At 43.0% G+C, this 13,400-nt stretch overlaps 1 protein-coding gene across 1 annotated transcript in view; it reads left to right on the top strand.

Annotated features, from left to right (window-relative positions):
• The window catches only part of SLC9A4 (solute carrier family 9 member A4), a 43,495-nt gene extending 31,327 nt beyond the window's left edge, over positions 1-12,168 (top strand). The window contains exons 10-13 of the mRNA XM_074983262.1: positions 2,854-2,985; positions 3,807-3,894; positions 7,457-7,785; positions 12,160-12,168. Coding sequence (XP_074839363.1) covers positions 2,854-2,985; positions 3,807-3,894; positions 7,457-7,785; positions 12,160-12,168 — 558 coding nt within the window. The remainder of the gene's footprint in view (positions 1-2,853; positions 2,986-3,806; positions 3,895-7,456; positions 7,786-12,159) is intronic.
• Positions 12,169-13,400: the final 1,232 nt, after the last annotated feature.

Below are 13,400 nucleotides of genomic sequence, written 5' to 3'. Positions count from 1 at the left end.
TTGTCGCAGACAGCACCCGGTCTCTTCAGGAGTTCCTCCTCCTCCTTATGTTGTAGCCCCCCTTTATAATCCTGCCATGTGCTGGCTCCACCCGAGGATTGACACATCACAGCCTGATTGCTTCTGCTTCTCTTTGCTTGCAGCCCCCCTCAGTCCCCCTCCCCATTTTACACAACTATATATCTCATGCTTATTTTTTCCCTTTTTAAGGTACACAGCTGGCTTCTCTGGGCTGGTGGGTCAGAGGCTATGATCTTTCCTGTTTTTCAGTTTGGGCTGAGAGGATGCAGATGCCGCTGAAGTTACGTACTGCTGTTAATGCAGGCTGTATGCAGTCCAGTAAATCCCAGGGCTAACTGGTTTAGACTGGCCCAATTTACTCAGTTCCTCAGTTCTTGTCCTGGGGTTAATATTTTAGCTATTTTGAGCTGAGGCATATTTCCTTATAGTATTTTAAAAGGGTCTCTGGACCCTGCCTCCATCCCACGTACCTCGCCGCGTTGTTCAAGTGCCCATGCAATTCACCCTAACAGGCCTGAGCATGGCTGGTCGCATAGGGGTCACCAGGTTATTTTGCACAGCATAAAGCAACCTCAGGGTATCTGAGAATTAATACCAAACAGTGGGGCCAACAGCCACTGTGGACCTGGGGTATGGGCGGGGGCCCAGCTCCAGGTCCCGAGAAGGGTCAGCACCTTGGATGGAAGGGGTGGTGTCATGGGCAGTCAGCCCTTAACGCCTGCTGGAGCGTGGCACTGGGCCTTCAACCCCAGCCCTCAGAAGCCATGCAGAGCAGCACAGTGATGCCCCTGCAGTGTTTCAAAGAGGCCTGGAGCTCTTGGCCCCTTGGAAATGCTGGGCCCCTACGCAGTTGCTCCCCTCCTCGCACTCCAGTGGCTGGCCCAGTCTCAAGGAGTTTAACATCAATGCTGAATTCACTTTGGACAGGTGTAAATGGGTTCTCAGTATGAAAGGCAATAGAGAATCAGGCCCAGTGACTAAACTTTTACCGAGCAGGTCACCGCTGCAGGTAATATAGTATTGTGACCCTATAGATTGTACCAGTATGGACACGTGCGGCTACACTGTCATGTCAGCAAAAGCATTGATCTGGCAGAGGATGGGTGCTGCGCAGAGATGGGGAACACTGCTGGCAAATATGGAAACTTTTGTTGATTGGACACGCAATGCCAGGCTGTGCTGCCTCTTTGGAGCAGTCCAGACCTACAAATCAGAGAGTTCAGCCTGTGGGTCTGACTGAGATCTATATGATGCACCCCAGTCCCCTGCCCAAGGTTACAGACTGCACTCAGCACCCCCAAACTCCCTCCCAGAGCCCAAACCCCCACTGCCCTGCAATCAAACTCCCTCCCAGAGCCTGCACTCCCCATCGTACCCCAATCCCCTTCACCAGCCCAGAGCCTGACCAAGAACCCACAGTCCCTCCCCGACAGCTCACACCGCTCCTTGACTCAACCTCTCCCTCCACCCAGAGCCTCAGGCAGTTGGGCAGGTGGGGGAGGAATGCAGGCTCTGGTTGTTCTTGGCCCCACCAAAATTTTTACTTACCTGCTGCCTCTGTCTCCTCCCACTTATGTAATCCTTTCATTCCAGGCCTGGCCACAACTCTATGGGATGTATAGAGTTGCCAGGTTTGTATCGGCCCAAAACTGAACACCCTTCCCTGTCCCCACCCCTCATCCTTGTCCCAAGGCCCCATGCCTGACCACTCCATGCCCACCTCCTTCATTACTGGCTCTCTCCCACCTGACTCACTGATTTTCACCAGGCTGGTGCAGGGGGTTGCAGTGTAGGAGGGGAAGAGTTTCTGCTGTTGGTACACCTGCTGGGGTGGGGCTGATGGTACAGGAGGTGGCTTGGGGGTTCCCCAACAGGCTCCAGGGTGGGCAAAAGGGGTTTGGAGTGTGGGAGGGGCTACAGGCTCTGGGCAGGCCCAGCCTTAGGGCAAGGTGAGCATGGCAGTTACCTTGGGCCCTGCACATTCAGAGCCCCATGATCCAGTTGAACTTAGCATTCACTACCTGCCAGCTGGATCCCTCTCTTAGCAAGCCGCCTTGGGCCCCACCCACTAGATGGGCCCCACTGGGTTGGCTGTGGCTCTGGCTCTGGCTCTGGCTCTGGGAGGGCATTTGGGTGCAAGAGCAGGTTCTGAGCTGGGGTAGGGACCTGGGTAGGGGTGCGGGCTCTAGGCAGTGCTTGCCTCAGGCAGTTCCTGGGAAGTGGCTGCCACGTCCCTCTGTATCTTATGCAGCTCCCAGAGGCCATGGTTTCCAGTCAATGGGAGCTGCTGAATCAGTGCATGAGGTAGTGGCAGTATGTGGAACCCCCCGGGCTGCCCTTGTGCCTCAGAGCCAGAGGGACCTGTCATCCATTCCTGGGAGCTGTGCAGAAATGGGCAGGGAACCTGCCAGTCCCATGCCAGCTGGGCTTTTAGTGGCCTGGTCAGTGGTGCCAACTGCAGCCACCTATCTATCCCCCTTTTTGACTGGGTGTTCTGGATACCTGGTAACTCTATGGAGGCAGCATGTGACTAAGGCTAGCATAGCTCTGGCTGTCCACTACCTGGGGTTTTCACCACTGTGGGACATCCACAGTGCACAACTAGGGCAGGACTGGATTGATACAAGGAGGCCATACTGAAAGCCTGGCTCTGTCCTAGAATAGTTGAGAAATGTGTGCAAGACGTCATTGGGAGTCTGTGGCAGAGCCAAAAACAGAACCCAAGAGAAGTTACTTGCTCCCAGTTGTCTACTTTACTGGACTGCATGACTTCTGCCAGCACAGCAAGTATGAACTGGGAAAAGACTCAAATAAATGTACTTCCTTTTTCAGGCACCTTCATATAATCGGCACAACCTGCCAACAGAAACAAGTGAGAAACAGGTCAAAGAAATTCTCATCCATCGCCACAACAGCCTGAGGCAGAGTGTCCGGAAAGGGAACAGCTTACCTGGGGCAAAAGTGGTAACTGTTACGCAAGTAATTCATGTGATCGGGGTACAGAAATGCCTGCATGTCTGTGGACATACGAAACCTAGCCAGTTTTGGATGGCTTATGCAATAATGAAAGCAAATATTTCACACACAGCAATGGAAGAGGAAAGCATCTGGAAACAAAAGGCCATATTCAGCAATGATGTGAACAAGTAATGTCAGTGATATGTCACCTATAACTTCCACGTTGGTCAGAACACAGTGAGGGTAACTGGTTGTAAATGGCAAAGCACTGTATGTTGCATTAACTTGCCATTCACTGTGTGTACAAGTGAAGCATAGGTACTTAGAGACTGAGACAAAGCCACTCTAAATCAAAGGTAGCCTTTCCATTGACTTTAGCTGGTTTTGGCTCATACCCTAAGGACCAGCTTCTGATCTTGTTTGCACAGTTGTAAATCCAATGTAAATGGGTCAGACCGAGGCACTGAGGATGCGGAAGGAAGATAGGTGTAGCCCAAAAACAGCATGGCAAAACCACTACCCCTTATTTGCCATTTTGTTGCTAGTTGCAATTTTTGTAATAATCTGGATTTCCAGCCCAATGCGGTGTAGATTACTTTGATTTGGCCCATCATTGAATGCCAAAACATTGCCTCTATAATCTTTGACTTTAATTCAGTGGGTTCCTTGGGAACTTGCTCCCATTTACTTCAAACTGAATTTGGCTTGTATAGGTTAAACAGGGGAAAGGCACATCTTGGAATGTCCTGCATCTTGAACTGGTTCTGCTTCAGAATCCACGCTGGCACAATGAAATTTACTGTATGCTCATCTGTCTTTGCAAACAGGCTAGCACCACAAACATGCATTTCCTCTCTTTACCGTATGGAACTCGTCCTCCAGCTAGACAAAAAGCCAGGCATGATGCTTCTACAGGTAACACACAATCACTTTACTCTGCATAGAGCTCCAAAATCACACTGGAAAACCAAGAATTTGCTCCATGAATTTTATATCTCCAAAGAAATCCCAAGTTTCTTTAAAAGAGTCATATCTCTTTCACCTATCCATCTCGCCATGGTATTTATTTACATGGCACCAACTCTGGTTATCTGCTCAGGACACCGAGAACCATAAGCCCCTGTGTTACCCCTTAGCCTCAGCAAGGGAAGGATTTGCTGGAGTCTAGACTGTGGGTTAGTTCCTTGCTACTACAGTCTGTTCAGCAAACTCCTCCAGACTCTGTCAGTCTGAACCTTGCCTTGAAAGGTAACAATTAGTGAAGTCCAGGTCCTGAGTTCCCCGGACACACGTCTGTAGTATCTAGTCCCCCCCGAATGGACGCTCACAGGAATTATTAAATTCTGTGTGTGCAAAGAGGTAAGTGTACACACAGCAGCCTGCTGGCTTGTTCTCTATTTCGATATACTAGCTCTGAGATTGTTTATAGTAAGGCTAAGAATAAGTGTATTAAATGAACAACAACAATTTAAATGACACTGAGCAGGAGAAAGAGAGACAGGTGAGGTGCAAAACAAAATATAACACACTTTTTAGTGCAGTGGTGGGCTAAACATGCGACCTATCAGGGTTCTACATGAAGCCCACCATTTTGTGTATTGTTGCGCGAGTGTAGGGTTGCCAGATTCTGTTGGTTTCTGACTGGGTCAGGTTTTTTTTCCCCACCAGTATTACTAAAGTGACACTCACATCAAGTAAGATTTTGTGAAGTGAAGTGTGTGCTGACTGCCCACATCATTGACTGCGAGAGCCACGTGCTCCCTCATCATTCATTCAATCAAAACACTGCTATGGTTCAATCTGCATACCCCACAGATTCAAGGCATGCAACTAAAGTTACAAAACTACCATATCCAAAGAGCCCATCTTGATTACAACAATCATGCAGCCCACTGAGATGGAAGGCTTCTCATGTGGCTCGTTCACTAGCCTCCATTTGCCCGTCACTGTTTTAGTGACTAAAACTGAATTTTAGCGAGTTACAATTTTATTTAAACAGTTTTCTCACATACATCACATTACCAACATCAAAAGACCTCTGGGCCAGAGACTCCAACTTTCAGAAACTCAGAGGGTGCTGACATTTTGTTCCCTAAATGATGAAAAATTAGCCTGTCTTTTGGCTTCCCTTATATTTCCCAGAGTCCATTGTTTTTGCCTCAAAAGCCAGGAGGACTTCTGGGGAATCAGACACCATCTGTCCCAAATGTCTGTTGTCTCTTCTCTCATCTCCACTGTGATACACACTTTCTTTTTCTCCTTCTCCTCCAGTCCTGTTGTCCTTTGTACTCCACATGTGCATAGTAAGTGCAGCCTTACTCTAAACAGCTTGCAACCTAAGCAGACGGGACAGAGACTGAGTGGGGGGAGAAACAGAAGTTCAGGGCAGTGATGTGACTTGTCAGGGTCACACAGCAGGCCAGTGGCAGATGTTTAGGCTGTTGAAGATGACTATTCTTTTTTTTTTTTGTGAAATCAAAAAATTTGCAGTGAAGGCCACTGTATTTTTAATTATCGTTGTAGACAAATGGTGAAAAGGCAAAGGTTGTGTTTCTTGCATGTGCAAAATGATTTACTTTGTTGCATTTCTTTTTTCCCTGCTGATCCCAAAGAGCTTATCTGAGCTTTGTGAGCAAACTACCCACTTCAGGTTGTGCATATATTAGGTACATAACACAATAGGGAACATTTGATAGGAACTCAGCCAAAACCCTGAAAGTCATTCATTTTCAAAGCGATTCCGGACTACAGATATGGAACAACATGTGGCAGCTAACAGGATTTATTGTTTAAGGAATATTAGTCCTGCTAAAAAGCTATTCACTATTTCAGCACAAAACAGCATACCATGCAAAGATTAGTCACAATCCTTTTCTCAGGGCCTAATCCATCCCTTACTGCTGCCATTAGCAAATCTACTGTTTTTTTTTTTTTTTCTATTGGAGGACTGAGGATATAGCCCAGGAAGCAACTAAAGCTGGGCTGAGAATCCAGCCCAGGGCATATAGTTTTAAAGGTACAATCAGTGAATCTATACAAGGAGTTTACAATAATTAGAAGCTTTGTACTACTTACTGGCAATAATCAGGGAAGGCAAAATAAGCTTCAGCAGAGCACAGTGGGTCAGTGAGATGCAAAGAATATTAGCTACTTCGGCACAGCCAATGAGACTTTAGGCATCTAAATATATGTGAGGATCTGGGGCTTTGGTTGCTTGAGTGTTCAATGAAGCATGGGTTAAACAAAGTTACCTATTTGCAAAATATTTGTCATTATTCTCATCCTTCACACAAATAAATATTTTCCTGACCAGTACATCTGATATTACATAGCACAGATTACCCCCACGTGGCTAGTTATAAGCCACTTCTTCTTGTCTCCACTCTTCTTTCATATCTGAAAAAAAAATCTTTATATTGTTCATTTTCTTTGAGACAACTATATGCATGTGTTTAATTGCAATGAGATATAATCTGTTTTATAATACTTTGTACATTTTTGGCTTTTTTGGAGGTTACTATATTTTGTGAGTAATTATGTAATAGTATAGCTAATTTATTTTTACATTTTCAGATTTCAGATGGCCTGTATGTAATGAAAGGGCAGAGATTTGCTTAGTTAACTAAATAGAATAAGTGGGCTAGTTCCCTCTTGATGTAGATGTAGGTAGGCGAATGTTTTACATCAGAGACTACGGAAGTACCCTGGGTGCTAAAGGGTGTATTTCTAACAAGATTAGGGAAGTTTCAGATCAGGCAAAGGCCCATCCTCAGACACACCCAGGTTAATCAAAGGGCTCTGAAGGCAAACCTTCAAGTGCAACTGGTTCATTTTGTCTTGTGAATTGCAGGTGACCAGTAAGCCATCCTGTTTTCTTGATGAAACCCCCTCATTAATCACATTCAGTTCTATGTGGTGGATTTGTAATCCTTCAGAGCTATGTGTTTGGTTTTTTGCTTGACTACTTTGCAGAACACTTAAACTTACAAGAATGAGTCTCCTGAGCCGGAGATAATATGACAATAGCAGCACAGAGAGCTATTAAGATAAAACAAGTATCAGAGAGGTAGCTGTGTTAGCCTGCATCTTCGAGAACAACAAGAAGTCCTGTGGCACCTTAAAGACTAACAGATATTTTGGAGCATAAGCTTTCATGGTCAGAGACCCACTTCATCAGATGTGTAAGATAGAACAGAATATCTCATGTATTAAGGGTACAGCAAAGCCCAATAAAGGGTGTGTTATTTGCCAAAAAGTCACTGTCTTCCCACGACTTAAGAAATATAGTTTTTTTAAATTGTCCCTCATAATAAAACATACATTATTTTGCAACAAGTGCTGCAAATGCTCCAGCTTCGATGTAACAGGTCTGACCTCAGAATAATACTTTATCATGTTATGCATTTTTGTTTAATAGTGCTTAACAAAATACTCTGTCTCTCTTAATAAAACCAATGCCTTTTGTGTTAATACCCAGGTGATTATAGCAGCAGTTCTCAATCAGTGGTCTCCATAATGTTCAGTCCACAGCTGCGATCAGACTCCCTTGGAGCAAACCCTCGGCAGCAGGAGATGGTGCCAATGGAACGGATACGTAAAAGAGAGAAACTGTCAGATTTTGCAGGCCAGAGGGGAAGCCTTGCCAAGCAGGATCAAACTGCTAAAATAAGACAACCAGCTTTAATGCCAAAGCGCCAGTTTGATGCAGTGTTTGAAGAAGAAACACAAGGATATGAATCAGAAGAGGAGGAAGGGCCAGTCACAGAATCAAGGCCATCCATCAAACGGCCAGCAGAGAAAAGAAAAGTAAGACATTTTCACAAAGCCTCAAGCCCCCTATTCCAGAGAAAATAGCAAAGTGCTTTTATGAACCCTGATTAAAAAGTTCACCTTGGAATCTCTGAACTAATTCAGATCCCAGTTCTGAGCATGGCACAAAGGTTCTTAGAAATTCTGTGAAGAATCAAGTGAACACTCAGATGAAGATTGTTTGCTAGGCATCCTGAATGGCACCAGGGTAAATAACTGCAGTGTTTGCTGGAAGAGGGTTGTATGTTAACATAACTTACTGTAAATATCCAGGCACATGTCGTCTCACTGATGGTATCACATAATTTTATATTCTGTACCAGAGCTACGAACCAACCAAGCACTTAAGCATGTACTTAAGTTGCTCTCATGAAGAATCTCATTGACTTCAGTAAGCTCCCTCACATGGTTAAAATTAAGCACATTGTGACATTCTTTTCTGGATCAGGGCCTATATGTCATTGCGCCACATCTCTTACAATGTAGTTCTGATTTGGTCCAACAAGCATCTGATCCAAAAAAATGGCAAGCACCACTGGAAAAAAAAATCCCCTTTTCTTTTTGCTCACAATTTGAAATAGTATTCAAAAGTTTAGAAGGAACCCTATCATTTATGCTAAGTGCATGCCAATATTTGGTGAAACTTAAGTCCTATTTGTATTTTTCCCTATATGCATAGAAAGTATTCATCTTCCTTGAATAGTACAAAGGCAATAGCACAACTATTAGCAGAAGAATGGATTTTGCCTTTTGTGCTAACACTAAATAAACAACAAATAACACTTCTAAAAAGCCAAAAACTAAATCCCATTTTATTGTATGAAAAAGTTGGACAATTTCACATAATAATGTGGGATGGACTTAAACTAAATCCCAAAATCAGATAATCCCCAAACTTTGGAAGAGTTTGTGTCTTGATCCAAAGTGTAGGATTGACCCTATCTCAGTTGGAGGTTAAACTCAAGTAACCTCAAATTTGTGAAAATTCAGATTTGAACATAGTGGGTCACATCCATTTCTAATCACAACTAAACACCATGCTGAGTATAAAACAAGAGTTCTGGCTTTCTTAGTTAAGCAGTTAGTCTAAAGCAGATCTGGAAAATTTTTGGAAATTCACCACATCTAGCATCAGGGTGGCAAGCCACATCTGATCTGCTCTTGCCTACCCATGACAGTGGAAAACTGTAGGGTGTCTTTAAGATTGTGTTGATATTTTATTGGCTTGAATTATATTTGTGTGTTATCCAATTGAAATAAAAACATTATTTTAAAACCTTGCTTTGCACATCCACCTGGTATTTTCTTAATGAGCAGTGCAAGCTATCTAATTACCACTTCATACCTCTTTTTGAATGAAATCCACCCCACCTCACAGAGACCACAAAAGGTCCCACAGCAATGGAACTATTACAGTTTCGTAGAGCAGCTTAGATGCATAGAAGCCATCTGCAAAGTGGGTAGACGAGAGGACTATGCACTCCATGAATTCCAGAGTCAGGAAGGAGGGTGATTTCAAGAGGACCAGCTGATCCATTCGTGTTGCAAGATGGAGAGGCTCCTTGGGGACTCAGATGGAGGTGGTGGAGAGAGGAACATTGTGGAGGAGCTGAGAGAAGAGCTGGGGTGAGGGAAGGTGATATGCAAATGGAATGAAATCTCTGTACTGAATCAGTGTTTCCATTGGAGAATTCTGTGAGAGATTCTCGGTGAAGAGAAAATTAAAGAAGAAAGTTTGAGAAGAGATTCACTATAAAACCATAATGAATTGTGAATGCAGCCTATTTCAGCTCTCACAAGATGTCACAAAGGGCTTTCTATGGGGATTGCTGTGCCAGGCCATCTCAAGGACGGGTGTGGAGTAATCACTGTTACATATGGAGCAGCTGGAGAAGGCATATCATCTGGCCACTGGTGCCATGGGGGTTAACTGGGAAAAAAGGATCCAGTGGAACCAAGGGTAGAATCAGGTGGAATTTTTGAGTGTGCTTAAAATGTACTCTTTAATTTTCTGTACAACCTTTCCTGAGTGTAGCATGTTTAAAGACCAATCAAATGTGAACAAAGTACAAGCAAATTTTAAAATTTCGTGCAAGTGGACATTTATTGTATCTGATTTTTTGCAAGTCTTTTAAGAATACAAATAAAATCAATGGGGAGCCCACAACTAGTCTTCTCATATTTGCTTATTTGTAAGCTTGTAGTTTTTTTAGAAATCAATGGGCCAGATCCTCATCTGTTGAATATCAGCCCAGAATGGTTGAAGTCAATGAGGTTACATCCTTTTCCTTCAGCTGCAGATCTGGCCCTAATCCTGCAAAATGTATTTGTGGTTTGTTTTTCTAGCAATTAGAAAATACCACTGGAGAAATTTTTTCTACACCATTAGTTGCTGTTAATGGTTTAGTTGGCCATTAACCAAGAAGCAATCCTGCAGATGTCCTCATAAAATACTTGCCATTAACTGTAAAGTTACATTACTGTTTATTTATCAAGGGGGCAAATAATACACTATGTGCTTATGAAAAGTCAAACCATACTGAACACAGATGAGCTGTAAGAATTGAAATGACAGTAATAGTGGCTTTGACAATTTTTTCAGGGAGCTCCTTCCATGCCTAAGGTATAAAAAGAAGTTAGATGTTAGAAAAATTTACAAATGGGCAGTTAAGACTGGTAACAGAGAGATAGTTGTGTTAGTCTATATTCTATCAAAACAAAAAAGCAGTTCAGTAGCACTTTAAAGACTAACAAAACAATTTATTAGCTGATGAGCTTTCATTGGACAGACCCACTTCTTCAGACCATAGCCAGAACAGAACAGATTCAATATTAAAGGCACAGAGAACCAAAAATAGTTATCAAAGTTGACACATCAGAAAAATTGTAATCAAGGTAGGCAAATCAGAGAGCAGAGGGATGGTAGGGAGGGGGGCAGTCAAGAGACTCTTTTACATACTTTGAGAAGTAAGAGTTAAGTGTGGCCTGGATGTGTGGGCCTAGAGAGAAGGCCAAGTGAAAGACTGAGAGCTGTTCATGGTGACTGCAAACAGTGGAAGGAGGAGTGTTTGGAGGGGAAGAGAATGAGCTTTGTTTTGTTCATGGGGAGCTTAAGCTGAAGACTGGACAGCCACAGAGAACTGTCAGAAAGGCTGAAATATGAGTTGGGACAGTGGCAGGGAGATCAGAAGATCATAGATCAGACATCTATGTCTTCAGCACAGAGACAATAATTGGGGTCCTATCTGGATCAGTGGTGTCAAAAAGTGCTAACAGATTACATCAATATAGGAAGTCCAGCATCCATCTCTTTTCTATTTTTCAACTCTGGGCTTAAGATCTCCACAGCAGCTGCGCTCTTGCATACCTAAGTTTGGTTTTCTTATGCCTGAAAATCATAATGACCAGAGGCTCATGAAGTCTGCATCACAACGAGACCAAGTTCTGTGGTAGCACTCCTTAAATTCTGTAAATTCTTCGATAACAAAAGAGAAACCCAACTATTTCTACTTGCCTGGGGTTTCAGAAGAACTCTCATTGATGAAATAAGAGCACAGCTCTTTTGCAAAGCTGGTCTTTGGACTATCCCTGAATTGAGTTCAGGTTTTAATATTCCTTAATGAGCAACTCTAGGGGTTGCATGTAATAGGAATATATAAGACCTGGCACGAGGGGCTTTTTGCAGAATTCTTCTTTTTCCCCATTTATAGGAAAAGTTAAGGCTGAAATAGCAAGTTTGAGTGATTTGCATCAACCTTCGCTACCTGCTTCACTTTCTGCTGTCAACTAGTGTTCAAACTTTCCCCACTTACTTCTGACTGGAAAGGTGTGATAGCCTTACCCTAATTCAAGTAAAAGTCACATAATGGTGTTTTTCCCTGACTTTTGCCAGAATCTGCCCCAAAAGACTGATGCATAGGGCATGATCAGAGAGGAAGACCTCAATTTAAGGTCCCCAAGTCACTTGGGCTATTTTTGGAAATTCTAAAGAATTGGAGCTTACTTTAGCATCTGTATTTAAGCACTATGAGGTAAAATGGATATAAGAAACCCTTGCTGCATGTGGCAAGTGTGCAGTACGGAACTCGTACCCAAGGTGTGCCTAGCACCTTGTCTGAGCACCTCTGTCTCTCTATTTGGTTCTGCTAGCTCTATTCATAGAACAACCTTTGTTTTCTATTCTTTGACTTTGTATTCCACCCACTGCAATAACACCTTCTTCACTGATCGAAGTGAGCAGGCCTCAGCTTTTGGCAGTTCAGAGGAGTCTGTGAGTAGTGTACCCTGTTTTAATCTTTAAAATTTTAAGTCAGATTGGCGAGCCTTGCCAAATCCATAATTCCCATGAAATTCCCTGCGGTTAACAGCCAGCATAGGTAGAAATGGTGTCCTTAGCCTCTGTTTTTCAGAGACTGGAAATGGATGACAGGAGATGGATCACTTGATGATTACCAGTTTGGTTCACTCCCATTGGCCACTGTCAGAAGACAGGATACTGGGCTAGATGGACCTTTGGTCTGATCCAGTATGGCCATTCTCATGTTCTTACGTACTTGCATAGCCCTCTTAAAATAATGGTTTAAAAAGGCTTGTTGTGGCTTGTGTTGCTCCCAGGATATTAAAGCGACAGGTGGGGAAGGTAATACCATTTATTGGACCCATTTCCATTGGTGAGAGAGACAAGCTTTAGAGCTTGCATGGAGATTTTAAGAGGAACTCAAAACCATTTCTTTTCTAACAGCAGAAGTTGGTTTAATAAAATGTATTGCCTCTCTCATCTTGTCACAGTTAAAAATGGATAATTTATCTTCCTGGATATGTGTGTATGGGTATTTCCCTTAGTGCCCAGTAGGACAAATGATGCTGGCATTATGAGTTGCAAAGCATACTGTAATCAAAAATGTTGATGTCAAAGACAGCAGGAAATATGAGGGATAGGCTGGCCCAGTAAAAACCGCTAGAAACGTATGGTCCTAAATTGGAATTATTTATTTATTTTCTTATGAGACTCCTTCCTCAATCTTGATTACAAATGAAACTCGTAGGTTTGGTTTCACAGGTGTAAAATTTCAAGAGTCAGTATTACTTCCTGTTGGCTGTAGTCTATTCCTTCTGCTTGAGCAATTTAATTTCCATTACCTTTTTCATTCTTTAAAAAGAGAGTGAGAGTGAGAGTGAGAGACAGTTTGAAAAAAAAGTAAATTGAGGCACGGATTTTCAGCAGTGCCATTTTGAACCAGTAATAACTGTGCCCATAGTTTTGTGCTGACAGTGAACTGCAGATACGAACAGTAACCTGAGATCTAACTGTATGCAGCCAAAAAATAAATACCTTGATATCTAGTTGCTATTTTTCCATCAACACATTACTCTATTGAATATGACACTATCCTATAATATTTAACATATTATTATATTAATAACATTAGTGAATCTGCTGAATCGCTATCATTGTGTCACTGGTGTATCACTTCTTCTAGCTACCAATTCCAGGGCAGTAGGTGACGTTATACCAAGTATTTGATCTTAGTTTTAAAGTATTATCAGCAATGATAAGAAATAATGACCAACAGCAGTTATTCATCATTGGTGAAGTAAATGGGTTCTTATTT

Source organism: Carettochelys insculpta, chromosome 1, assembly GCF_033958435.1.
Source record: "Carettochelys insculpta isolate YL-2023 chromosome 1, ASM3395843v1, whole genome shotgun sequence".
In the NCBI taxonomy this organism is placed as follows: domain Eukaryota; kingdom Metazoa; phylum Chordata; order Testudines; family Carettochelyidae; genus Carettochelys; species Carettochelys insculpta.
Note: the sequence above shows the minus strand (reverse complement) of the source record. Positions and strands in the feature narration are given on the sequence as shown.